Below are 26,170 nucleotides of genomic sequence, written 5' to 3'. Positions count from 1 at the left end.
GCTGAAGTCACTTTTCATAGTCGCGTGGGGTTCATGCATGCCAAATTATTGGGTTTGATTAAATGTAACTGTCAGTTACTTATGGTTTCTAACCATTTAGAAAAAAGCCCCTTTGTGAACCCATTCCAAAAAATATGCTCAACTTAAGTTTATCTAGCTTAAATTTCCAAGATGTAAACACTGCATGATATTTGGAGGGATGTAACTTGGATCTGTGAAACTTGAAGCTGGCTGGATACTAGTATGGGGCAAACACCGAATGTCTCATCTGCTGCAGTATCATTGTCAGGGGCCATCTTGAAACATTTGTGGAATAAATGGCAAGAGGCCAAATGTAGAAACCAAGTGTTTGAATCTCTGGCTCCTCTCACTGAGTGGAACTACCACAGTAAATCTGCTTCATATTAAGTTTTTACAGTGGTGCAAAGGGTACCTGGAAACTGTACATAAGTAACAGATGCCTTCCAGTGAAAATGACAAGTCACCATTTCATTACCTCTTTAGAAAGTCTAAGCCTGATTTCACAGAGCTTGGATTCATTCTTTAACAGCAATGCACGGTTATTGCTTCTCGGTCACTCGTTTTCAATTTAAAACATCTTAAATTCATGTTATTCACAAACTTGACTTGTGGACTAAGTCCTTATTTCGAAAACCACCTTCATCTAATGGTCATATATTTTCTTTTTAAGAAAATAAAAAGCGCCATAACTCAATGACAAGGCAATGCAGTCAGTCAGCTGCATTTTTGTAGGCTACCCTATCTCTTCAGACACATTCAGAAGGTGGGTCCCACTTTGAAACCATGAAATTATCTGTAATGAAACCAATTGAGTGACAATTCATCTATATCTGCTGCCTGTCTTCATTGGTAAACTAGCAGCTTCACATCCCAAGGCCATAGGAAATGTCCTTTTCTGCCTAGGTAGCAGGACTACATGGACAAAAAAAAATTTTTTAGGGCCCAAGCCTTGAAAAGGCGAAGGCCCTATTGTTTTCCTAAGGATTATTAGGGACGAAGCCTTGAAAAGGCGAAGGCCCTATTGTTTTCCTAAGGATTATTAGGGACCAAGCCTTGAAAAGGCGAAGGCCCTATTGTTTTCCTAAGGATTCTTCTTCTTCTTTTTATTAGGGCCCAAGCCTTGAAGAGGCGAAGGCCCTATTGTTTTCCTAAGGATTATTATTATTAGGGCCCAAGCCTTGAAGAGGCGAAGGCCCTATTGTTTTCCTAAGGATTATTATTAGGGCCCAAGCCTTCAAAGGGTGCAGAGCCCTATTTTTTTCCTAAGGATTCTTCTTCTTCTTTTTATTAGGGTCCGAGCCTTGAAAAGGCGAAGGCCCTATTGTTTTCCTAAGGATTATTATTATTAGGGCCCAAGCCTTGAAAAGGCGAAGGCCCTATTGTTTTCCTTAGGATTATTAGGGCCCAAGCCCTGAAAGGGCGCAGAGCCCTATTGTTTTCCTTAGGATTATTATTATTTTTTTAATTTTTTTTATTACGACTATTCTGGCACTTTTTGGGGCACTTTTTGGGGCCTTAACGTGCCCGAAAACTCTTGAAACTTTGCACGCGGGTCAGAACCCGCGGCCATCAGGGTCGGGCTGAAGATGGTACCCGGGCATGGCAGGTCCATAAATTAAACACGCTTGCATGTAAGAATATGAAACTCGGTACACATATAGATCTCATCGGTTCATATATACTTCATACTCTTACTTTTTACCCTAGCCCAACAGGAAGTCGGCTATTTAGGGTTGTTTGTAAAACGCATGCAATGGAATTTAAAGTACTTCTCCTAGAGAATTCAAAGAAATGGCACAAAACTCGGTCAGCATGAAGTCAATACATTGAGGATGAAAACTTGCCAGGGGATTTTTGATATCTCGAACGGTTTTGCCGTGGCGATGAAACGAAATTATGGCGAGTAAAGTGAGACAGGAAGTGTGTTATAACTTCTGCATACATTAATTGATCTTGATGAAACTTCAGCAGTGTGTTCGCTGTAAGAGGCCGATAACATGGATGTGACTATTGTGAGTCAAAGTTATAGCGCCACCAACTGGCAGCAGGAAGTGTGTCACTTTCAAAATGCTTTGAAATCACCCTCTTATTTTTACCCGATTTGCTTCAAAAGTTATGTGTATAATGTAAACACACGCCAGATGTAGACTTGTGAAAGGATTATTGATATCTTAAATGCTGTTGCCATGGCAACGCATCAAACTTTAATATTCTTTTTGAATGGTTTTGAGACTCTTAACATTCTTCAAATTGCGTGAAACTCGACAGACACATCTCATTTATTACCTAGTAGACATGTGCAAAGTTTCAGAAACGGGCATGGTACAGAGGCTCAGTAGCGCCCCCTTTTGACAAAAGTGGGGGGGTTAGTTTTATCTACAGTAACAAAACTCGGTATGTATATTGTACTCTTCAAGCCGGACAACTTTCTAATTTAAAGTCATTAGCTCAGACCAACAGGAAGTCAGATATTTTGGTTTGAATGTGGATGTTTTGGAGAATTTTCTCTTCCTCTCTCTCTGACCCTACAGCGCCCAGCGCCCCCTGGAATGCGATTCGAACACTTGTCCATATATCAAACATGCTTGCATGTAACAATATGAAACTCAGTACATAATTAGATCTCATCGGGCCGAACAACTTTCGTGCTCTAAGTTTAACGACAGCTCAACAGGAAGTCAGCTATTATGGGTTGTTTGGAAAATGCATGCTTTTATTTTTTATTTACTTCTCCTAGAGAATTAATCCAAACACCATGAAACTCGGTCAGCATGAAGTCAAGACATTGAGGATGCTAAATTGCGGACGGATTTTTGATATCTCGAACGGTTTGGCCGTGGCGAGGAAATGAATTTATGACTAAAAAAGGACACATAAAGTGTGTTATAACTTAGTTAGTTTTACCTACAGTTACAAAACTTGGCGTGTATATTGTTCTCATCAAGCCGAACAACTTTCTAGTTTACAGTTATTAGCTCCGACCAACAGAAAGTCAGATATTGTGGTTTGAATGTGGATTCTGAGAATTTTCTCTCCCTCTCTCTAACAGAGAGAGTGTTCCCTGCCATTCTCTGTGTGTGTGTGTGTGTGTGTGTGTGTGTGTGTCTGTGTAGGGAGGGTGAGAAAGAGGGGGGGGGGGTCTCTTCGGGTGATATTACGTATGTGACTGAGGATGTTGTGTTTTATTGCGAGTGTACACAAATATAAGTAAACAGTTTGCAGTCTGAATGATGTCCTGTATGAAAAATGACGGAGTATGTTTCCACTGTTCTCACACACACACACACACACACACACACACACACACACACACACACACACACACACACACACACACACACACACACACACACACACAGTTCGATCGCGCCCGCGCCTCTCTCTCTCACACACACACACACACAGTTTGATGGCGCGCGCCTCTCTCTTAAGCTGGATTGTGTGTGTGCGCGAGAGAGAGGCGCGCTGGAACGCAGAACAGACCAGGAAGTGTGTTATAACTTCACCATACATTAACTGATCTTGATGAAACTTCAGCAGTGTGTTCGCTGTAAGAGGCCGATCACATGGATGTGACTATTGTGAGTCAAAGTCATAGCGCCACCAACTGGCAGCAGGAAGTGTGTCACTTTCAAAATGCTTTAAAATCACCCTCTTATTTTTACCCGATTTGCTTCAAACTTCATCCGTATAATGTATACATACGCCAGATGTAGACCTGTGAAAGGATTATTTAATATCTAAGATAATGTTGCCTTGGCAAGGCATCAAACCCTAATATTCTTGTTTGATGCGTTTGAGACTCTTAGCATGCTTGAAATTGCATGAAACTCGATAGACACATCACATTTATTAGCCAGTAGACATGTGCAAAGTTTCAGAAACGGGTGTGGTGAGGGGCTCAGTAGCGCCACCTTTAGTCAAAAATGGGGTATTAGTTTTACCTACGGCAACAGAAATCGGAATGTATATTGTTCTCCTCGAGCCGGACAACTTTCTAATTGACAGTCATTAGCTCCGAACAACACAAAGTCAGATATTTTGGTTTGAATGTGATTTTCAGGAGAATTTTCTCTCTCCCACTCTCTCCTTCTCTGTGTGTGGGGTTTGGGGAATTTGTCTATTATTTTAATGGTGTTCAAGGTTTCAGGGGCTTTGGGGCCCTTAACGTGCTTGAAAACTCTTGAAACTTTGCACACAGGTCAGAGCCCACGGCCATCAGGGCCGAGCTGAAGCTGGTACTCGGGCGTGGCAGGGGGGCTCAACAGCGCCCCCTTGAATGGGGTCCCCAAAACTTGGTCCATAGATCAAACACGCTTGCATGAATTAATATGAAACTCAGTACACATATAGATCTCATCGGGCCGAACAAAACTTTCCCTTGGTCAAGTTTTACGCCAGCCCAACAGGAAGTCGGCTATTATGGGTTGTTTGGAGAACGCTCTGGAATTTGAAGTACTTCTCCTAGAGATTGCATCCATTTACTGCCAAACTCGGTCACCTTGAGGTCAACATCCATTGAGAATACATTGAGAAAAGAGAAACACAAAGTCTTATAACTTCTGCATACATTAACTGATCTTGATGAAACTTCAGCAGTGTGTTCGTGGTAAGAGGCCGATCACATGGATGCGACTATTGAGAGTCAAAGTTATAGTGCCACCAACTGGCAGCAGGAAGTGTGTCACTTTCTAAATTTTTTTGACAAAATTGGGGGGGTTACTTTTACCCACAGTAACAAAACTCTGTACATATATTGTTCTCATCAAGCCGGAAAACTTTCTAATTTACAGTCATTAGCTCTGACCAACATGAAGTCAGATATTTTGGTTTGAATGTGGTCATTTTCTCTTTCTCTCTGTCTATGTCTCTGTGACTGTGTGTGTGTGAGGGAGGAGGGGGGCTAGATAAACCATTTCACTGCTGTGTGATTTGGCCTGCATTAAAAAGGAAAGTAAATGTCTTAAGCCTTGAAAAATATATATTATTTAATTTTTTCATTGTTCAAATCAAGTCAGGCAAGTACAATTCTCTGTCTTGTCCCCATGAATGACAGTGCAGCCGTGCACTTATTTTGAGTTTAAAATTAGTCCTGCATTAAAAGGATAAAGAAATCTCTAAGGCCTTGTCTTTTTGCATAGCACTTTATGGATATTTTTAAAATGACAATATATGCATAGAACATATCTTTTAAATGTATTGTTTGCTTTAAATAAAATTAAAATTGTATGTTTGGTGATTCAAGCTGAATGAATTTAAAATTAATGTGCTATATATATTAGATCAATATATATGTTTTCTTAAACATTTTAATCAACACTAACTTTATTCTCATCAGAATTATAATTTTTTGTATAAAATAAAACCATTAAAGCTACACTGTGTAACTTTTTTAGTTTATTCTTAGCTAAAAACACTAAGTTCTTTAAAAAATATATGTGCTCATTAATGTATATTTACTTCGTTCAAGTAATAAAGTATTCTCGTGAGTGTATAATATGCCATTGAAAATACATACGGGTGGGGGGTTCTAATGTCGGTCGCCATGTTGCCCCTCCATCTTGAAAGTACATTAGCCAAAGAGGGACATACGGTTAATTCAAGCTTCACCTTTCACTCATGGACGAGGTCGAACTGGAAGACATGCTAATCTTGGACTACATTGGCCACCGTAGGAGTTAAAACGAAATCGGAATTGAGAGGAACAGAAACTAATATTCACTGGATGGTCATATACCTTTTCACCGCTAGATGGGGGTAAAAATCACACAGTGTAGCTTTATAAAACACATTTGATTTTCTAATTTTAATCAATGTAGAATGTGTAACTTAAAAAGAAACAAATTAGTGCTCTGTTTGAGGACAAGAAATGAAAACCTATGCAATATGATGAATGTCCAAAAGATGGCACTCACAGACTGTTTTTAAATGGGGTTGGATAAATATTTTTTTTGCTTTTATACTGTGTGTGTGTGTGTGTGTGTGTGTGTGTGTGTGTGTGTGTGTGTGTGTGTGAGAGTGTGTGTGTGTGTGTGTGTGTGTGTGTGTGTGTGTGTGTGTGTGTGTGTGTGTGTGTGTGTGTGTGTGTGTGTTTGTGCCTTGGTGTCTTTTACAGTGACAAGAGTTTAACCCTTGTTCAAGTTTAAGTTGAAGGCCTTGTCTTTTTGGATATATATATATAATATATTTTTCCAAAATATTCATATAACCCATATCTTTTAGTTTGCTTTAAATTAAATTATCCTATGACATTAAAAATTATTCTAAATTTAAATGAACTCATATACGTGGCTATTGTGGTTCACGATCATAGGCCCTGTCCCAAATGGCACACTTCATATGAATTTTCGGTCTTGTGTAGTTATTTCATGTGTCTGTTAAATCCATGAGACTGTAGGGTGTCTCATTTTTCATTTTAGGTTTTAGAAGGTTTGTCACGCATGCTTTGTGGTTGATAAATGCCCTCGATGCGCACTTTTGCGGAGCCCACACTGATGCAAGCTCTACAGCACACAACAGTCAAAGCGGGGTTATGTTTTTGCACGTCGTGCGCAATAACCCTAAAGGCACCGGGGTGGCGGCTTGTTTATATATATATATAGCTGCGAGCAGCTATACTTATTTAATTGTGCTTATATAATTGTGCTTTTGTGATAAATCTATTACTGGCCAGTATGTAGTGATTTGCCTTTAAGAGTAATGATTTTTTTTCCCTTCTAAAAATGGACATTATTTTGCAAAATCACAAATCCACTTAAGTAAAAATCAGTATCGGTATTTGTAAAATCGTAACAAAGTATTGGTATCACATCACCTATCCTTACTTCAGAGTGGTATGTCATATCCCATAATTCATTACGTTCAGGAACTTAAGTGCCCCATTTTTGCGACATATCTAGGAAAACTTTCCAGTGTAGGTTAAATTGATCAGGTATTACATATAACTTGTGTTGGACATTTTAGTGGTGCAGCGATGAGTGTGTATTTTGAAAAATATTTGGAATTGCTTTTTACTAAATTAGAATCACCACAATTAAATTGCATTTGATTCATAAGGACTGAACAGACATTTTAAAGTTTAATTTAAGGAGTATCCACTTGAATACTTGGGCCAAATACAGGAAACATGTCATGCAAGTAAAGTGCTCAAGTGCAAAAACCACAAGCGTGGGTACTGGGACAGGCCCTTTTTTCAGGTAAATAGGGGCACATTTTGGCCATTGAGTTGTCGAAGAAAATAAGACAACTAATTAATTAACCCTAATAAAGTGCATCATTTGAAAACTGAAGTGGATTTTGGAATTTTCAATGTGAACACACTACTCACAATTTATACTACAAAACAGCAGAGTCACATGACATTTACAGTTTGAGTAATTGGCTCAAAACAACTTTGCAGCAGAACTGAGTACCTATGGCAAAGATATCAGACTTCATTGTAAATCTTGCACTTCAGAGGGTCCTGCGGCAGCAGAACAACAGGCATTGAGAAGAATGTGAAAATGAGAAGCTTTCTCCAGGTATTACAGACCTCTTGCTCCATCTTAGTGTCAGTGCTAGTACAGATCCTCCGTTAATGCCCCCGATCAAAATGTAGGGGACTTGAGATGGTTTCAAAACTGAGCTAGTTCTAGTTCTTAATGCTTTCTGGCATTAAAGACAATTAAATGGAATGCAACAAAACTAAGGTAGGTCAGTTCTTTCCAAGATTCCATCCTCACAACTTAAATATGTTTGGGAGCTTTTCTTTGGCTAATGTTACACATTGTATTCCAATCAAAAAACAATGAAAAAAAACAACAAAAAAAACTCTACACTCAATTTGAAGAAAAGCATTTATTTTGTGAGCTGAAGTTGAGTAACTTTTTTAAGTTGAACAGAGAAAACATTTCAGAAGATGGACAGTATATGAATATATAGGTCTATCTCAATTCAAAATCGGACTTTGGAAGATATTTTATATCTCCATCTCTATACAAGTGAACATAAACATGTCCAAAGAATTAAAACTTTTTTTTTTTTTGATGATGATGATGAAAAACAAAGCGATTAAGGTATGTTTTGCTTAGCAAATAATGCGACGAGCTACAATACTTTTAAATATTTATTGCCATTACTGCATCTTATTGAGACCGGCTAAAGGAAATTTTCGAGTTTGTAGGGGTCCGGTGCTTGACACAATCTGCAGGTAGTTAAAGCACCATCCTTGTTCATGGACTCTTGTCTGAGAAACTAGTCATTTTTTCATGCAGCCATTAAACACGGATGCTGATGTTTTTCCTCTTCTCAAAATCTTTGAAAATATTTCAAAATTCAAATGCTTACTATTATTCAAATGGTGATCAACCAACTTAATGTCAAATATGAAGGCATTCAAAAAGAAATTTAAAATATAATAAAGGCAAGAACTTTTGGTATTCAAACTAAATACACAATGCCGACACCTTTGACCAGATAAAAAAAAAGAAAAAAAAATGCTTTCTTAATAATCCCTTATTTTTAAATATTTTTTTCCCAAAAAAATCAAATTTGTTAACAAAACTATGAACACTTTCAAAAAATTATCATCTCTACAATATAACATCAATAATTAAGATCCTTCATTGAACAAGTGGAGTACCCTCATCAGCCAAGAACGACGTTATACAATTTCAGAAGATAAAGAAACTGCAGCATAAATCTAAATAAACATGAAATGCCACTTTTGGTGTAACAACCAATTTATGCTAGGGCTCAAAGTAGGTGCTAAGTGCGAAGCAAAGACCACGCTACAGAGAAACATACTCAAAACTCTGGATTCCCATAACAAATAGTCACTTTTTTCTTTCTTACATGGTGTGGTATTTGTAGTGTCTACTTTTATATTAGTAGGCATTCTGTAAGCATTGTGTATCACTCTCATTTAGTCAAAAGGGCTGAAGTCCCTCTCCAAGTTTTCAGATTCATCGTCATCAGAAAAGAAGTCGTCGTCATCTATGTCTTCCTCGTCGTAATCCTCATGCCATTCTGGAACGTATTCATCGTCATACTCGTCATCCTCCTCGGCTTCATCGCCGGGGTCTTCGTTGTTGTTGTTGTCGGAGTCAGCGGACTCAGAGCCTCCTTCTGATTTGGACCTGAAATAATAAAAGAAATGTGAAAAATCTGCATGTGTCAGTGGCTCTTCTCTGTAAATGTGTGGAGGCTCACTCTTTGTTGGCGTCTGTGTTGTTAGCCAGATTAGAGGCCTGTGCCGTCTCCTGGTCTGACCCGGTCGTGGACTGATATCCCACACGGAAGTCCTGCCAATCGGAGATGGTCAAATGTGTTGCTTTGAAGGCTTTTAATAAACAAGTTCATGTTTAAGCCTATAAAAAGTGCAGAAGTGAGAATATGTAGGAGTAGATGTACCTGAGTGGAGTGCTGGAGGATGGCCACTAGACGTTCCTGAATTCGGCGGATAAGCTCGAGGCCAGTGTTAAGGTGTTCAGGTTTCAGGAGTCGTACACAAGATGCAAGATCAGTGCATTGCAGAAGGGTCTCCTCTGAAAACAAAACCACAAACAATTTTATCATTGTATAATCGATGCATCAGAATCATGAAACATAACTGAATTAGAGCAGGGTTCGCAAGTTGATGAAAAACTAATAATAATATTTAAAGTCAAATTACAATGAATATTATGATCTGCTATATTCAATGTCCAAAAGTTTCTGGGTTCACAGCATATGCATGGCTTTGAGTTTAATGCGTGCGCTAGGTTTACACATGCGTATCATTTCCAAATATTTTTGTGGACAGAAGTTTACAGCATTTCTTAAGTGTTTTCGGCAAAATAAAAGCATTTTGAATATTTAAAACTCAAGGATTTGAACATGTGAAAGTGAAGCACGAATAGACATGAATATTAGTATTGTAACTTGTAGTGTAAATTTATTTTTTATCAAATATAAATTTATTTTACAGTACAATACAATTACTGTGGAGACACGATCACGACTAAAAAGAGGTTTGAGTCCACTTTAAAGTCAAGCTACAAAATTGAAAAAGATTGGATATTTTGGTTACAAATTATTTTAAGGTGATGTAGTTACATTGTACTTACTCAAATAAGTAGAGTAATATTAGTGAACTACTTATACTTTCTATAGGGTAAGGTTACTTGTAATTATGCATAATTTACTGTTATTACTCTAGCAAGAACATGCAGTAACGACATGTAACTACGCCACCTTAAAATAAAGTGTTACCGATATTGTAACTATTTATTTGCATGTCATGTCACCATTAACTGACAGAGAACCGTGAACATGCCAATATGTCATTCAATTATTGAAATATTGACTTAAAATCTTAAAAGCTTTTTGAAGAATATGAATGAGAAAAACACTTCCATAACCAAGGTCAATAGAAAACAACTGTATGGTCTGTGTTGCAGCCCAATTAGTGCTGGGCAACGAATAAATCGCATTCCAAAATAAAAGTTTGTGTTTACATAATTGTGTGTACACTGTGTATAATTATTTTGTTTACATATATACACACACATATGCATGTATTTATTTTAAAAAAAAATGTTATTTGTATATAAAATACATTATGTATTAATATATACAGTATATACACATTCAAATATTTCTTAAATATAATGCATATGTGTATATATAAACACAATAATTATACACAGTACACACATATTATGTAAACAAACTTTTATTTTGGATTTTGCCCAGAACAAAATGTTTTGTTGTAATGTTTTGAAAGTTTTTTTTTTTTTTTTTACAATTGTCTTTTCCAAAAATGATTCAACACCAATCCAGAATGTCTGATTGGCAGAGTGATGTTCCCCTAACACTCACCAAGCAGGATCTGCAGGGCGTTCGTATGAAGGTCCAGAGCTTCTGTCTGCTGCTCCATCACATCCATCTTCTCAGTGTCCTGGTTGTAATAGCTGTATACACACGAGTAGGCCAGCACCTATGAGACAAATTACAAAAATACAACCATAAGGATAAAGAAAACAACTGAAAAGATTAAAAAGAAAAAAAGAAAGCCATTAAGATTCCCACCTTTCGAGCTTGAGCAAGAATCTTACAGGCGTCTATCACAAATGTCAAAGACTTCATCTGTAAAGCTTCATTGATAGAAAACACCTTGTTCTCCAGGTTGATTGCAAAGTCCTACAGAAAGAAATAAACAGATACTTACATACTCAACTTGTATAGACTTTCAGAAGTTCGTAATGAATGTGACGAATGGCTCTAACAAACCTTGGCTTGGTTATGAAATGTGCATCTCTCATTGTAGTCTTGGAACTTCTTCTCTTGCCTTGCAGCTTTACTCACCTGTGATTGCATATTAAGAGATATAGAGAACGTTTAGGCAAGAAATCTGAATATTTAAAATATGCAAATATCTAAAATCAGGGTCTCTGATTTTAAATGACTGATAGGGTTGGTAAGTTTGATTAGTATTTTGTGAAAATCAGTTTAAGCTGCTGTCTTTAATGAATCTGCACAAAACTCTTACAGAAATCTAAATGTTTATAAAAGTCGTGTGTGGTCTTTTGCATGTGTTCATTTTAAATAAATATAGGTGGATAAATATCGCTGGGTTTTTTTTACTATGCATTTATATTGCATATAACAAATCATTCTTGTGTTCATTTAGTGAATCAAATTGTGGGAAACTACTGTTGTAGATATTTAATAACCGACAGACTTCAGACAATGTCTTCGAATATGCTTTAACCACAGCTGGAGGATCTCTGAAACATTTCAGAGAGAATCCCAACAGCAAAAGGAATACAACACTGTTTATAGAATAGGAGCATAGGGAAAATGACATGATGCATTACATAATTTCCCTACAATTTGATTGGTTCTTCATAAGCAAACTGGGTAGAAGCAAACTCTGTTTTCTAACCTAGACATCTGTCTAGTTTCATTTCCCCTATTTGTTATTTATACACTCACAAACTCAAAGACACAAGTTTTCGACCAAAGGGTTTGGAATCATTTAAGATTCAAAAGCATATGAATGTTTTTCCTGCAAGAAAAATACATTTTAGTTATGATTAACTAAAAGATACATCTGACTACTTGATTATTTTAACTGTAATTTACTCCTTGCTTTAAAACAGTGTTTCTCAATTGTTGCAAGTCGTGTAGCCAAAAAAAAGAAACTACAAAAAAACGTATTTGTAAATGCTTTTCTGATGCATGACTTTTATTTTGAAAGACGTGTGTGAAAGTGGTTGGCTTTTGTCAAACGCAGTTTAGAGTGCCTGAGAAAAACGCGTTTTCCTGATTCAGTTTCTGCTGTCAGATGAGATAATGTCAGGCAATACAATGGCCATAATTGTTTTAAAGTTGCATCTGAATTGGTATTTACCTACTGTTTATTACAGCTCAGTGATGGCATGAATGCATTTAGACTGCAATTACATAAATAATGGCTTTTAAATGAGTATTAAAGGGTTAGTTCACCCCAAAATGAATATTCTGTCATCATTTCCTCACCCTCATGTTGTTTCAAACCTTTATGATTTAAGATAATTTAAGAAACATCTCAGTGTTTTTTTTTGTTCACCTGACATGAGGGTAAGTTAAATGACAGATATTTCTTTTTCTAATTTAAACCATCCCTTTAATGGGTTTTGTTTTATTTAATATGGAAATACACTTTTTTATTAAATGGACTATAAATAAGAAAGTAAAACGACCAGTAGGAGACAGTAAATGCCTTAATGAGCAAGTCATTGAGTCATTAATTCATTTGAATCGTTCAAACCGTTGATTTATTGAGGAATAAAGTCTCTCTTTAGGAATGGGCCACTGAATCATTGGTTCACCTGATTCATTAAAACTGCAGATTCATTTAGAAACAGTACAGTACTTGTGTGTATGTCATTTATTTCATCAACATTTTTGAAAAATAAATCTGATTGGTTCAAATCTCTAAAAATGTGAGTCTCATGGCCAAACCAGTTAAAGGTGGGGTATGCGATTCTCTTTTTTTGTCCATTTTTTTCAAAATAACTTGAAATCCTATTCCTAACCCACTTACAGCCACTGAAAATTAAGCAATTAATCATCTGTGTAACGGGCAGGACTCCAAAAACTCCAGCCAATCATTTCCTAGACCACCAGGAATCACTGGACAGTAAGTTCGTCAATCAAACGGTTGGTCACTGAAGTCAGCAGCGATATACGCTTGCTAGTAATGTTTTCGTGGAAGTTTTGTATTTTGGTGAGCTAATAGAGTATTAAAACTCAGTCTAATCAATATTTTGTGTACAGTTATTTAATTATGACATTCAGTATCGTGGACTCGCTCTCTCTTGTTTCATACAAATGCAGCTTCTACCATTTTGTGACTATTGTTTTGTACACTGTTGGATTATGAGATACAAACAGGTATGATTATTAAAAAGGTTTAATCTGAAATCAATATTTCTTACATCCATAATTATTTATGTGGCGAAACGCTGTGTAATAAGTGGTATGACTGTATACCGTATCTCTTAAATGTCCGTCTAGTTTGAACTTGCCGCGCTACAACTGCTCTCTCCACAGATGCTTTGTGTTTAAAGACCTGATAAAATATTTAAACTCAGATCAATATTTCGTGTCTAATTATTTACGCATGCGGCAAGTACCCGTGTAGTAAGCGGGATAATGTACATCCAGCTGGTTGTTCTCTCAGAATAACCCCCTTCAGGCTGATTAAGTCCTCATCACCCTGTTGGGGGTTATTTTGAGAGAACCACTGGCTGGATGTACATTTTCCCTTACATAATGATTCACCCGGCCCTAAGTATTTTAACTTAACTCAGAGGGACAAGACTGGTTTACAGGTACATCTACAAGGTCATATTGCAATCAGTCTTTTGAAGATACTTACCATGGCTGAGCAGTTATAATAATCTTTATGTGTTGGCTTCCATGGCTTCAGACATCTCCAGCAAAATCCATGATTACATTTGGCACATGTCATACTACATGGAGATAGATATAAGGTAAAAAATTCAGTATTAAAGTTAACTGCTGCATAGTTATTCAATTTAAATCAAAAACTAGATATATACCGTAAAACTTCAAATGATAGCCCGGGCTTTTATTTTCCCAAATCATCGAACTGCACAGGCTTGTATTTGAGACAGGCCACTATATGAGCTCTCTCTCTGCTCGTTTGCGCCCTGTCAAGCGCAGCATTCATTCTATTACATCACTCACCGATCAAAAAAGGCTTTGGCGGGACACAAATTTGCTTTGGCGGCCGCCAAAAAGCGGACGATCTGACGGGTTTTACAAGATTAAATCCAACCCGAAACTAAAAAACAGACCCGGCCTCTATTTGAGACCAGCCTTTATTTACCAAACCTGTCGCCACACCAGGCGTGTAAAAGAGACAGGCGTCTATTTGGGACTCGGCTATTATTTGAAGTTTTACGGTAATACACATTCTCTGTAGGGATGCACGATATATCGGCCACCATATCGGTATCAGCCGATATATGTTAATTTTTAATGTTATCGTTATCAGCCCGATAAGAAAATTTGGCTGATATCCTTCAGATCCTTCAGCTGAGAAACTTCAGATGTGCACCACTGTTCATCATGATTGTTTTAAATTGCTTGAAATGTGATTGAAACCACTTAAAAAAAAGGAAAATACAGTTCAGTGCATCGCAAATCTGTCATATAAGCTATATATAATTATAATTAGAACATCATTTTAATTATGTGCTTGGGACATGGATTTGAATGGTGAGGGTTTGGTTTTCGTAATCAGGCTCTCAAAGATTATATAACAATTTGGGTTTAGATTTATCGGCCAATATATCGGTTATCGGCTTTTAAAAATAAAGATTTATCGGTATCGACCAAAATCTGAATATCGGTGCATCCTTAATTCTCTGATTACACGATTTTATTATAAACAAAACAAAAATCATTTAAAATTTATAGCAAAAAGCATTTTAGTTCAAAAAATTAAACAAAGCAATTAGAAATCTTTAAGGATTCTATAGTGGTAATTATGAAAAGGATTAGTGCATGTACACTCACTGCAGGCAACCCTCATTCTTCTCAATCTGAGCCTGGCAGCTGGGGCATCGTTTGGATATAAGTTTGGCCAGATGTTTACTCTGTGCTTCCATACTCATTCCCTCATAATAGCCTCCATCATCCATCCATTGGGACATGTGACTGCAGCTGGCTGGGTAGTGCGCCTGATGGTTGAACAAGAGAGATTGAGGTGTGAGCACAGATTACGCAGCACAAGCACAGGTGTTAATCTCACTCATTTCATAAAACCAAGGCTCACTTTTAAAGCTCATTGGGTGCATCTCACAATACCCATGTAACCTCCACATAATTTCCATTATTATTATATACAGGTCCTTCTCAAAAAATTAGCATATTGTGATAAAGTTCATTATTTTCCATAATGTAATGATAAAAATTAAACTTTCATATATTTTAGATTAATTGCACACCAACTGAAATATTTCAGGTCTTTTATTGTTTTAATACTGATGATTTTGGCATACAGCTCATAATAACCCAAAATTCCTGTCTCAAAAAATTAGCATATTTCATCCGACCAATAAAAGAAGTGTTTTTAATACAAAAAAAAAAAAGTCAACCTTCAAATAATTATGTTCAGTTATGCACTCAATAGTCAATACTTGGTCGGGAATCCTTTTGCAGAAATGACTGCTTCAATGCGGCGTGGCATGGAGCCAATCAGCCTGTGGCACTGCTGAGGTGTTATGGAGGCCCAGGATGCTTAGATAGCGGCCTTAAGCTCATCCAGAGTGTTGGGTCTTGCGTCTCTCAACTTTCTCTTCTCAATATCCCACAGATTCTCTATGGGGTTCAGGTCAGGAGAGTTGGCAGGCCAATTGAGCACAGTAATACCATGGTCAGTAAACCATTTACCAGTGGTTTTGGCACTGTGAGCAGGTGCCAGGTCGTGCTGAAAAATTAAATCTTCATATCCATAAAGCTTTTCAGCAGATGGAAGCATGAAGTGCTCCAAAATCTCCTGATAGCTAGCTGCATTGACCCTGCCCTTGATAAAACACAGTGGACCAACACCAGCAGCTGACATGGCACCCCAGACCATCACTGACTGGGGGTACTTGACACTGGACTTCAGGCATTTTGGCATTTCCTTCTCCCCAGTCTTCCTCCAGACTCTGGCACCTTGATTTCCGAATGACATGCAAAACTGAGCAACAGTCCAGTGCTTCTTCTCTGTAGCCCAGGTCAGGCGCTTCTGCCGCTGTTTCTGGTTCAAAAGTGGGTTGACCTGGGGAATGCGGCACCTGTAGCCCATTTCCTGCACACGCCTGTGCACGGTGGCTCTGGATGTTTCTACTCCAGACTCAGTCCACTGCTTCCGCAGGTCCCCCAAGGTCTGGAATCGGTCCTTCTCCACAATCTTCCTCAGGGTCCGGTCACCTCTTCTCGTTGTGCAGCGTTTTTTGCCACACTTTTTCCTTCCCACAGACTTCCCCCTGAGGTGCCTTGATACAGTACTCTGGGAACAGCCTATTTGTTCAGAAATTTCTTTCTGTGTCTTACCCTCTTGCTTGAGGGTGTCAATGATGGCCTTCTGGACAGCAGTCAGGTTGGCAGTCTTACCCATGATTGCGGTTTTGAGTAATGAAACAGGCTGGGAGTTTTTAAAAGCCTCAGGAATCTTTTGCAGGTGTTTAGAGTTAATTAGTTGATTCAGATGATTAGGTTAATAGATCGTTTAGAGACCCTTTTCATGATATGCTAATTTTTTGAGACAGGAATTTTGGGTTTTCATGAGCTGTATGCCAAAATCATCAGTATTAAAACAATAAAAGACCTGAAATATTTCAGTTGGTGTGCAATGAATCTAAAATATATGAAAGTTTAATTTTTATCATTACATCATGGAAAATAATGAACTTTATCACAATATGCTAATTTTTTGAGAAGGACCTGTATATATAGATTTTTTATTAAACCGAATATAAATGAATCATATAATCAATGTGAATATAGCCATTTATGTTAAAAAGTTATTCTACTATTATAGTCAAATTTAACTGTGTGTGTAGAGGCCAATAATAGAATTGAATGTTCTCACATAAGTTGAGTTGCCATTAAGAAAAACCATGAGATAATCTTGTGCTGACATGTGATGATGAACTGTGCTGTCCTCTCTGTGCTACCATCATGTGTGTAAACATGTGATGGACTGAGGTCTCTTGTTTTCACATTATAGGTTGGAGCCGAATGTTAAAAAACAATATTGGAGTGCATAACGTTTATTGACTTGGATTAGAGTATGTGGAAAACTGTATACAAGACTGTCAAGACAAGACACTGGAGTTGCTCTGCAAACCAACTCTGCTTTATATCTCTGAATCTGATAATAGTCTATCGTCAGGGATCAAAACCAAAGATTTGGAGAGTGATCTTTTACAGAAGCAGCAAAAGCCATAAAATCAAAATGTACTTTTTTTAAACTGTATTACAGTAAAACAATTACTGCAAAAAGAGTACAAAATGATAAAATATTGTGTTTTCTTATTTAAATCAGCATAACTTAAAAGGCAGTAAAACAAATACTACCATGATCTAAAAACGATTGGTAATTAAGCTTCATTGGCACAATGCAAAACATCTTAATGGTCATAAAATATTACTGGTCAAAAGTTTGGAACAATTCAACTTTTATGCTCACAAAAACTGCATTTATTTGATCAAAAATAAGGTAAAAACTGTAATACTGTGAAATAGTATTAGAATTTAAGGTTTTCTATTTTAATATATTTTAAAATGTAATTTATTGATCTAAAGCTGAATTTTCATCATCATTTCTCCAGTCTTGAGTGTTCAGTTGTAATACTATTTCACAATATTACTGTTTTTAGTGTATTTTTATCAAATAAATGCAAACTTTTGAACAATAGTTTATAGGGCTTAACTTTCATTACACAAAATGCATTTATTTATTTTCAGTTGAAATATGACCAGCACATGTTCTCTACATCAATTACTCTTTGACAGTATTCATGAAAGACTGTAGCATTAGTTAGGCGGGTTACCTCTGGGAAGTTACAGCTGAAACAGGAGGACCAGCAGCACTTGGAGCAGGTCCCCACGCTGCCGATGTTCTCCTTGCACAGGATCTGGTCACAGCCCTGAGGGTTGGTACACCAGGTCAGGTTAGAGCAGCTCTCGACGAAGCCTCGCAGAAGAGCACTGTCATACTGCAGGAGAAAACACACGATACAAACTCATTCTCAGCTCTCTCAACACAGTGAGAGAGAGAGAGAGAGAGAGAGAGTGTGTGTGTGTAAGAGTGTGTGTGAGAGTGAGTGTGTGAGACTGTGTGTGTGTGTGTGTGTGTGTGTGTGTGTGTGTGTGTGTGTATGTGATTCAGAGAGAGAGTGAGAGTGTCTGTGTGTGAGAGTGAGGGAGTGTGTGTGAGAGTGAGTGAGTGAAAGTGTTTGTGAGTGAGTGTGTAAGTGAGTGAGTGTGTGAGAGAGTGAGTGAGAGTGAAAGAGTGAGTGTGTAAGTTAGTGAGTGTGTGAGTGTGAGAGTGTGAGTGAGTGAAAGAGTGAAAGAGTGTGTGAGAGTGAGTTATCTATTTATTAAACATTTTAAAGAAAGACAAATCCTCTCCAAATACAGATTAAGTTACCACGATCTAGAGATAGAGAGAGGAAGACATAGACAAACATGGACAGAGAGAGAGCAGAGGATCTGTAGACACTGTGATCTACAGCACATAGAGGATGAGGAACACTTTCTGCTCTTCTGTCCCAAATATACCGATATAAGAGAAACTTTTCTGCCCAAATTTGAAACCTTGATCCCATCATTCTAGGAACTGAGTGACACTGAAAAAATGTCCTTACTCGGAGAAGATGTTAATACAGCTGCACTAGCGGCAAATTATGTGCTAGCTATTCACAACGCCAGAGACAGCTAATTCTCTAGAGTGATCAAATGTATTTATTTATCTATTTATTAAGATAGATTGTGTTTATTTATCTATCTATCTATTTACAATGCTACATATGACATGATTTATACATATATGTTTATTGTTTGTTTTATTATTTATATATAATATGTTGATGCTTTGGCAACATTGTGTTACACAGTCATGCTAATAAAGCTAATTTGAAATTGAAATTGAGTGTGAGAGTGAGTGAGTGAAAGAGTGTGAGAGTGAGAGTGTGTGTGCGCGAGAGAGAGAGTGTGTGAGTGAGTGTGTGAGAGTGAGTGTGTGAGAGTGAGTGTTTGTGTGAGTGTGTGAGTGAGTGTGTGAGTGAGTGTGTGAGTGAGTGTGTGAGTGAGTGTGTGAGTGAGTGTGTGAGTGAGTGTGTGAGTGAGTGTGTGAGTGAGTGTGTGAGTGAGTGTGTGAGTGAGTGTGTGAGTGAGTGTGTGAGTGAGTGTGTGAGTGTGTGAGTGAGTGTGTGAGTGAGTGTGTGAGTGAGTGTGTGAGTGAGTGTGTGAGTGAGTGAGTGTGTGAGTGAGTGAGTGTGAGAGTGTGTGTGAGAGAGTGAGTGTGAGAGAGTGAGTGTGAGAGAGTGAGTGTGAGAGAGTGAGTGAGAGTGAAAGAGTGAGTGTTTTTGTGTGAGTGAGTGTGTGAGTGAGAGTGTGAGTGAGAGTGTGAGAGTGAGTGAGTGTGAGAGTGAGTGAGTGTGAGAGAGTGAGTGAGAGTGAAAGAGTGAGTGTTTTTGTGTGAGTGAGTGTGTGAGAGTGTGAGTGAGAGTGTGAGAGTGAGTGAGTGAGTGAGTGAGTGAGTGTGTGAGTGAGTGTGAGAGTGTGTGTGAGAGAGTGAGTGTGAGAGAGTGAGTGTGAGAGAGTGAGTGTGAGAGAGTGAGTGAGAGTGAAAGAGTGAGTGTTTTTGTGTGAGTGAGTGTGTGAGTGAGAGTGTGAGTGAGAGTGTGAGAGTGAGTGAGTGAAAGTGTGTGTGTGAGAGTGTGAGCGAGTGTGTGAGAGAGAGTGAGTGAGAGTGAAAGAGTGAGCGTGTTTGTGTGAGTGAGTGTGTGAGTGAGAGTGTGAGAGTGAAAAAGTGAGTGTGTTTGTGTGAGTGAGTGAAAGAGTGTGTGTGTGAGAGTGTGAGAGAGAGTGTGAGAGAGTGTGTGAGTGAGTGTGTGTGTGAGTGTGTGTGTGAGTGAGTGAGCGAGTGTGTGAGAGAGAGAGTGAGTGAGTGAGTGTGTTTGTGTGAGTGAGTGTGTGAGTGAGAGTGTGTGAAAGAGTGTGTGTGTGAGTGTGTGTGTGAGTGTGAGAGAGAGAGTGTGTGAGTGAGTGTGAGAGAGAGAGTGTGTGAGTGAGTGTGAGAGAGTGAGTGAGTGTGAAAGAGTGAGTGTGTTTGTGTGAGTGTGTGAGTGAGAATTTGAGAGTGAAAGAGTGTGTGTGTGAGAGTGTGAGCGAGTTTGTGAGAGAGAGTGAGTGTGTGAGTGTGTAAGTGTGTGTGAGAGAGTGTGTGTGAGAGATTGTGTGTGTGAGTGATTCAGAGAGAGAAAGTGAGAGTGTCTGTGTGTGAGTGAGAGAGTGAGTGTGTGAGAGAGTGTGAGTGAGAGAGCGAGTGTGTGTAAGAGTGTTTGTGTGTGTGTGTGAGAGAGTGAGTGAGTGAAAGAGTGTGTGTTTGCGAGAGAGTGAGTGAGTGAGTGAGTGTGTGAGAGAGTGAGTGTGTGAGAGAGTGAGTGTGTGAGAGAGTGAGTGAGTGTGAGAGAGTGAGTGAGTGTGAGAGAGTGAGTGAAAGAGTGTGTGAGAGTGAGTGTGTGTGCGGGAGAGAGAGAGAGTGTGCGAGAGAGAAAGAGAGAGTGTGTGAGAGATAGAGTGTGTGAGAGTGTGTTTGTACGAGTCAGAGAGAGTGTGAGTGAGAGTGTGTGTGAGAGACTGAGTGAGAGTGTGTGTGTGTGTGTGAGAGAGAGAGAGTGTGAGCGAGTGTGTGTGTGAGAGAGAGAGAGTGTGTGAGCGAGTGTGTGTGTGAGAGAGAGTGAGCGTGAGTGAGTGTGTGTAAGCGTTTGTGTGTGTGTGAGAGAGAGAGTGAGTGAGTAAAAGAGTGTAAGAGTGTGAGTGAAAGAGTGTGAGAGTGAGTGTGTGAGAGAGAGAGAGAGAGAGAGAGAGAGAGAGAGAGAGAGAGAGAGAGAGAGAGAGAGAGAGAGAGAGAGAGAGAGAGAGCGTGTGTTGACCCTGCACATACTTTGGCAATGGTGTCCTTATCAGTGAGGATGTTGTTGAAGAACTTCGAGGTTGGCTGAGCCCGACAGTCTGTGATGGGACAGTCGCAGTTCATGACCAGATTCTGTTCGATTCGAGCACTGAGGTACTCCTGCCAGCATGACTAATGGGAAACAGAAAAATGGCATGACAACATCACTAAACGCACAGTTCAGCATAGCGTCACATGTAGCAAAAGATATTAGGGTATTGACCAACACACATGAGCTATGCGGACATATTAATGAACATCATCTACTGAATATGGTATATCTCCCCAAAAATGACAATTTAATTTGTTCATATGAACATGTCTTTTCTTCCATGAAAATTGACTAAAATATTTGTGATCCACTTGCACTAAACAAAATCAAATGCTTCAGAAAATTAGAATATTCCTCCCTCTGCAACGGACTAGCAATCACATCTAGAAAATCATAGCTTTGCATAAAATATAAGCATTAAGCACTGGAAATTATTCAAAAGTTTGGGGTTGGTAAGAATTTAATGGTTTTTGAAAGTCGTCTCTTATTGCTTACCCAAGACTGCATTTATTTGATCAAAAATAGGGTTCAATTCTAAAATATTATTACAATAGGGTGGTGAAGATATGACATCACAACCCAGACTAATTAGTCGCCTAATTCGTTGCTGGTTCCTTTGAGATTTTTCTATTGGGTTTTATAATTGGGGTTTTTGATTTAGGTCTAAAATAAAGCCTGTGGTAAACATAAGTTGACTTTTGTTCTACAACATATATCGCACACACACATAGCGAAAACGCGAATTTAGAAGCAGGTATGTTCATTTTTAAAAACGTTAATTGTAAATGTATACATTTTTCGTTTTTTAATAAGCAACTTGATAAGACTTGGGGTGCGAGTGTGTGCAGTGTACGTTGTATGTTATGTTTACCACTGGCTTTATTTTAGACATAAAACCCATAGGAAAATCTCAAAGGAACCAGCAGTGAATTAGACTTCTGTGTTCTGATGGCATACCTGCACCACTATTTAAAACAGCTTTAAAAAAAAAATGTATTCCTGTGAAACAAAGCTGAATTTGCAGCAGTCTTCAGGTCACATGATCCTTTAGAAATCCTTCTAATATGCTATTTTGCTGCTTAATCATTTCTTATCATCAATGTTGGAAACATTTGTGCAGTGCAATACTGTGATTCTTTAAAAAAAATTAATGAACAGAAAATTATTAAAGCAGCATTTATTTGAAAAAGACATCTTTTGTAAAAAAAAAAAAAATTCATACCGCTGCCAAACTTTAGTACGGTAGTGTATTCTGAAAAGGTTTTAACCGCACACTCACCCTGCAGCAGTAATGCATGCAGCAGAGCATGGGAGGGGGGTCACTCTCTTTGGACTGGGAAAGGCACACGGGGCATTGGGCCACGGGGCCCGGGGCCGGCTGGGGGTTGCGGATCTTGAGGCCGGCAGCCAGGACCAGGGCGTCTGGGTCATCAGTGTAGCGCTGGATCAACAAGTCCACGTTCCATTTGCAATGTATGAGCAGATGCTCGGCCCGGTCCAAATCCAGGCTCAGGGTTCCCGCCACCTGCTGAACGGTGCGCTGCATCAGCTGCTTCACCTCCTCTTGAGTCATTGTGCGACCCATGGAGAACAGCACCGCCTCCAGCACGCCGTCCTCCGGGTGCTGCGGGGGATCTATCAGGCCTCCCAGGCTGCAGAGGCACACACACACACACACATATATATAAAACGTCATTATACGGACTTGAGACACATGAGTTTCTCAGGGAAGAGCATTTTGATTCTTAAAAGCAGGCCCAGACAGAATCTGCAGACCTTTCCACATTAAGACATGGAAACATTAAACACACTTTCATTGGTAGCAAAAGGATTAATAGTTTTCCAATTCTGTGGAACTCTGCAGTGCTGTTCCATGTGGACTTGCTCATTAACATTTATTACCACATAAAAGCTACAACATTTATCCTGATCAAATATAGATTTGAACTTGCTGATGGTCATCAGTTTTTAATAAGGTACCAACAGAATGATTTCTCTGTATTGATATAAAATCATAAAATTTGTATGAAATATCAGCTTTAAAATTATACAAACTTGCACATCCTGGATAAATTTAGGGATATGAACCTATTTTAGATAAGTATGAATGTGTGAATTACAAAATAGTGATTCATACAGCTAAATAAAATGATTCATTATTTTTTACATTGAATAAATGAGCAACAAACAGGATTCAAAATTTAAAATCTTTATTTATGTATTAAACATAAATGCCTTAAATCACCTTTTTCAACATATCTAGCATATCTATGCTAAAATTCTGTGGTGAAACATAAGTATTTGATTTTTTATTTAAAAAAAGTGGACAAAAAGAAAGAACAAATTCCTAGAAGAGTGACTCCTTTAGGTTTAGTTCACCCACAACTGAAAGTTCTGTCATCATTTACTGATATGTTATTCCAAAGCCATAAGACTTTTGTTAATCTTCAAAACAGATTTAATTTAGTCCTTTATACATTCAGGTATATAAACATTAACACACAGAGCACACTAAATATGGTAAACAGAAGCTCAAACGCTCGTTCGACACGCAACCAATGAGGTTTGTATGTCGTCACTCAAGTACAGTTCAGCTGCATTTGACCATAGATGTGCTCTATGTGCATTGATCAATGTTTATATGTGAATAAGAGCCTAAATCTTCAGGAGATTTGGATTAAACCACTCAATTAATATTGATTCCTTATGATGTTATTCTGAACTTTTTAATACAGGAAAGTTTTAGTTGCATGGACTTTCAATGGAGGGAGATTAAAATATAATTCCATATAACAAAATATCTTCATTTGTGTTCAGAAGATGAAGGAAAGTCTTATGGGTAAATGAATTAATGCACTAACCCTTCAACTACGGCACAGGCAGGAAAGGAGCCGCCTTCAATTTATAACAGGACTGAATTTCAGTCCACTGATGATCCCAAATGTTAGTGCTATTTAAAATAAGAAAAAGAGCATCTCTTAAGGCATTGAATTGGCTGACGGCAATATTTGCACTGACCCATGAGGAATGGACTAGATCTGTCCTTGCGTAGGTCATAGTTAGTGCAACTGCAGAAGTTAAACCAGATCAAAACAGATAAAGTAAAGACAAGCAGCAAAACACTTCCTGTGCCAAAGTGAAAATCCTGGCTCACACACAGACTGATCTGAGAACTAGTGAGCTGCCTTGCTGTCTACCTTTTATGGCACACAAAACCTCTTGAATGATGTGAATGCTCTACATGGGCAGCGGCTCCACATACCCCACAAATAGCTCTCTGCATGGGACACTCAACACACAACTGATTCCAACAGTGTTTGATGTTAGTTAATGACAAAACATTGTTATTCATGCTGCACATCTTCCTAAATCGCATCATGTCTAGGTAGCATGCGTCTAGGTAGGCAGCTCACTAGGTTTTGGAATTGAGCAGGACACACAGGAAATTTAAAGAGCTTACAACCAAAAAAAAAAAGAAACCGGACAGACAAGGTACTTGCGCGACGAGAGCAACTGTTTGGCATCAGTGCATCTCTCGTTTCAGAAAAAGAAAAGCCCTGAGAAGGGAGGGGAAAAACTTCAATGAAAGCCACGTTCTTCGCCTCCTTTCTTGCACGCGGGTCTAGGGTTCAAGGGTTAAGGGTCATCAGCACACCTGGTGTCGGCATTGCTGCCGCCGCTGCTTGCGGAGCTTTTTTTCCCGTCGATCTTAAAGGAGAACTGCGCCTGGCCCTTTCTAGGTGTGGACGGGTCCTCCATCAAGAACTCCACGATGTGTGGGCTCTCCTCGTTGCGTAGAAGGTAGCCTTTGTTGATGACATGCATGATGCAGGACAGCACGTCAGTAGTGCTGCAGCTGAAGCGAGCCGAGGAGCGAGTGCGATCCGCCTCCTGCTTCTGACACCTGTCCAACACCTGCAACAGCACAGGACACACGCAGAGCACAAAAACTCTCATCTTCAGTTACATGTGTCAGATCTTTCAATGATCACATTTGTTCATAATTAATCAAAAGAAAAAATACATAATGATATTTTCAATAAAAAAAACAATAGTCTACATTTAAGATTATTAGATTTGAATGACAATTTTTTTTTAATATTTTTGGCGATGGAAACCAGTTAAATCAGCATCAAAAGCACTACAACAAATGGTATCATTATGTAAATACTTTTCAATTTAAATAATTTATTTTGTTTTTGCATTACAGCAATGAGATTTTTGTAGCATTACAGTAATAATAGTAATATGAAGGAAAATTAGGGCCCTATGGAAACAGTAAAAAAATTTGTAAAAAAAAAATTACAATTCAATTTTTTTTTCGTTTTACGTTTTTTTGGGGGGATTCTGTTCGTTTATGATATAACGATAGTTTAACGATAGTAAAATGTTGATGAGCGCCTCAGAGCGGCTATGAGATAAAGTTCATGCATTCATGTCCTCATATAGTGAGGCGCACGCTTCAGTGCGCGTTGTTTTAAATGAAAACCGCACGTCTATGCCATTCATTCACACAGAGACGCAGAACATGCAGGATTCATATTTAAATAGTCTTTTTCGGTTTAATATTCACAGACACTAGTCGCGATTTGTACTGACATGTTTTTATTTGTTCATCAAAAATGTGACAAATTCCATGAAATTTCGAGTTATACAGTAAATTCCGAATTTATGACTGGATTTTGCAAGACCATCCACGTTTTCTGCATCGCGGAAATCATAGGGCCCTAGAAAATGGGCTTAAATGCCACGAAAATTATGTCACAATACTAAAAAAAAGAGGTACTAAAATAGGCCAAACAGCAAAACATAATCTCTATTGATTTTGGAATGAACTATGATCTGGACATGATCTTAACAGGTTTGTGAGTATTGTAACAATTTTTTTTTTA

At 38.4% G+C, this 26,170-nt stretch overlaps 1 protein-coding gene across 7 annotated transcripts in view; it reads right to left on the bottom strand.

The window, feature by feature from the left end:
• Window positions 1-7,842: 7,842 nt before the first annotated feature.
• cul9 (cullin 9) overlaps window positions 7,843-26,170 on the bottom strand; it is a 70,453-nt gene continuing 52,125 nt past the window's right edge. For all 7 annotated transcript variants that reach the window (XM_077246829.1, XM_077246837.1, XM_077246852.1 and 4 more), the window contains 12 exons: window positions 24,934-25,193; window positions 22,558-22,930; window positions 21,218-21,358; window positions 18,099-18,263; window positions 15,073-15,236; window positions 13,907-14,000; window positions 11,272-11,346; window positions 11,071-11,181; window positions 10,861-10,978; window positions 9,412-9,545; window positions 9,211-9,302; window positions 7,843-9,137 (listed from right to left, as the gene is read on the bottom strand). In XM_077246829.1, coding sequence (XP_077102944.1) covers window positions 8,924-9,137; window positions 9,211-9,302; window positions 9,412-9,545; window positions 10,861-10,978; window positions 11,071-11,181; window positions 11,272-11,346; window positions 13,907-14,000; window positions 15,073-15,236; window positions 18,099-18,263; window positions 21,218-21,358; window positions 22,558-22,930; window positions 24,934-25,193 — 1,941 coding nt within the window. In that variant the 3' untranslated portion in view covers window positions 7,843-8,923. The remainder of the gene's footprint in view (window positions 9,138-9,210; window positions 9,303-9,411; window positions 9,546-10,860; window positions 10,979-11,070; window positions 11,182-11,271; window positions 11,347-13,906; window positions 14,001-15,072; window positions 15,237-18,098; window positions 18,264-21,217; window positions 21,359-22,557; window positions 22,931-24,933; window positions 25,194-26,170) is intronic.

Source organism: Siphateles boraxobius, unplaced genomic scaffold (assembly GCF_051911475.1).
Source record: "Siphateles boraxobius isolate OS27281-9 unplaced genomic scaffold, OSU_SipBor_1 104, whole genome shotgun sequence".
Lineage (NCBI taxonomy): Eukaryota > Metazoa > Chordata > Actinopteri > Cypriniformes > Leuciscidae > Siphateles > Siphateles boraxobius.
This window is presented reverse-complemented; position numbering and strand designations above follow the sequence as displayed.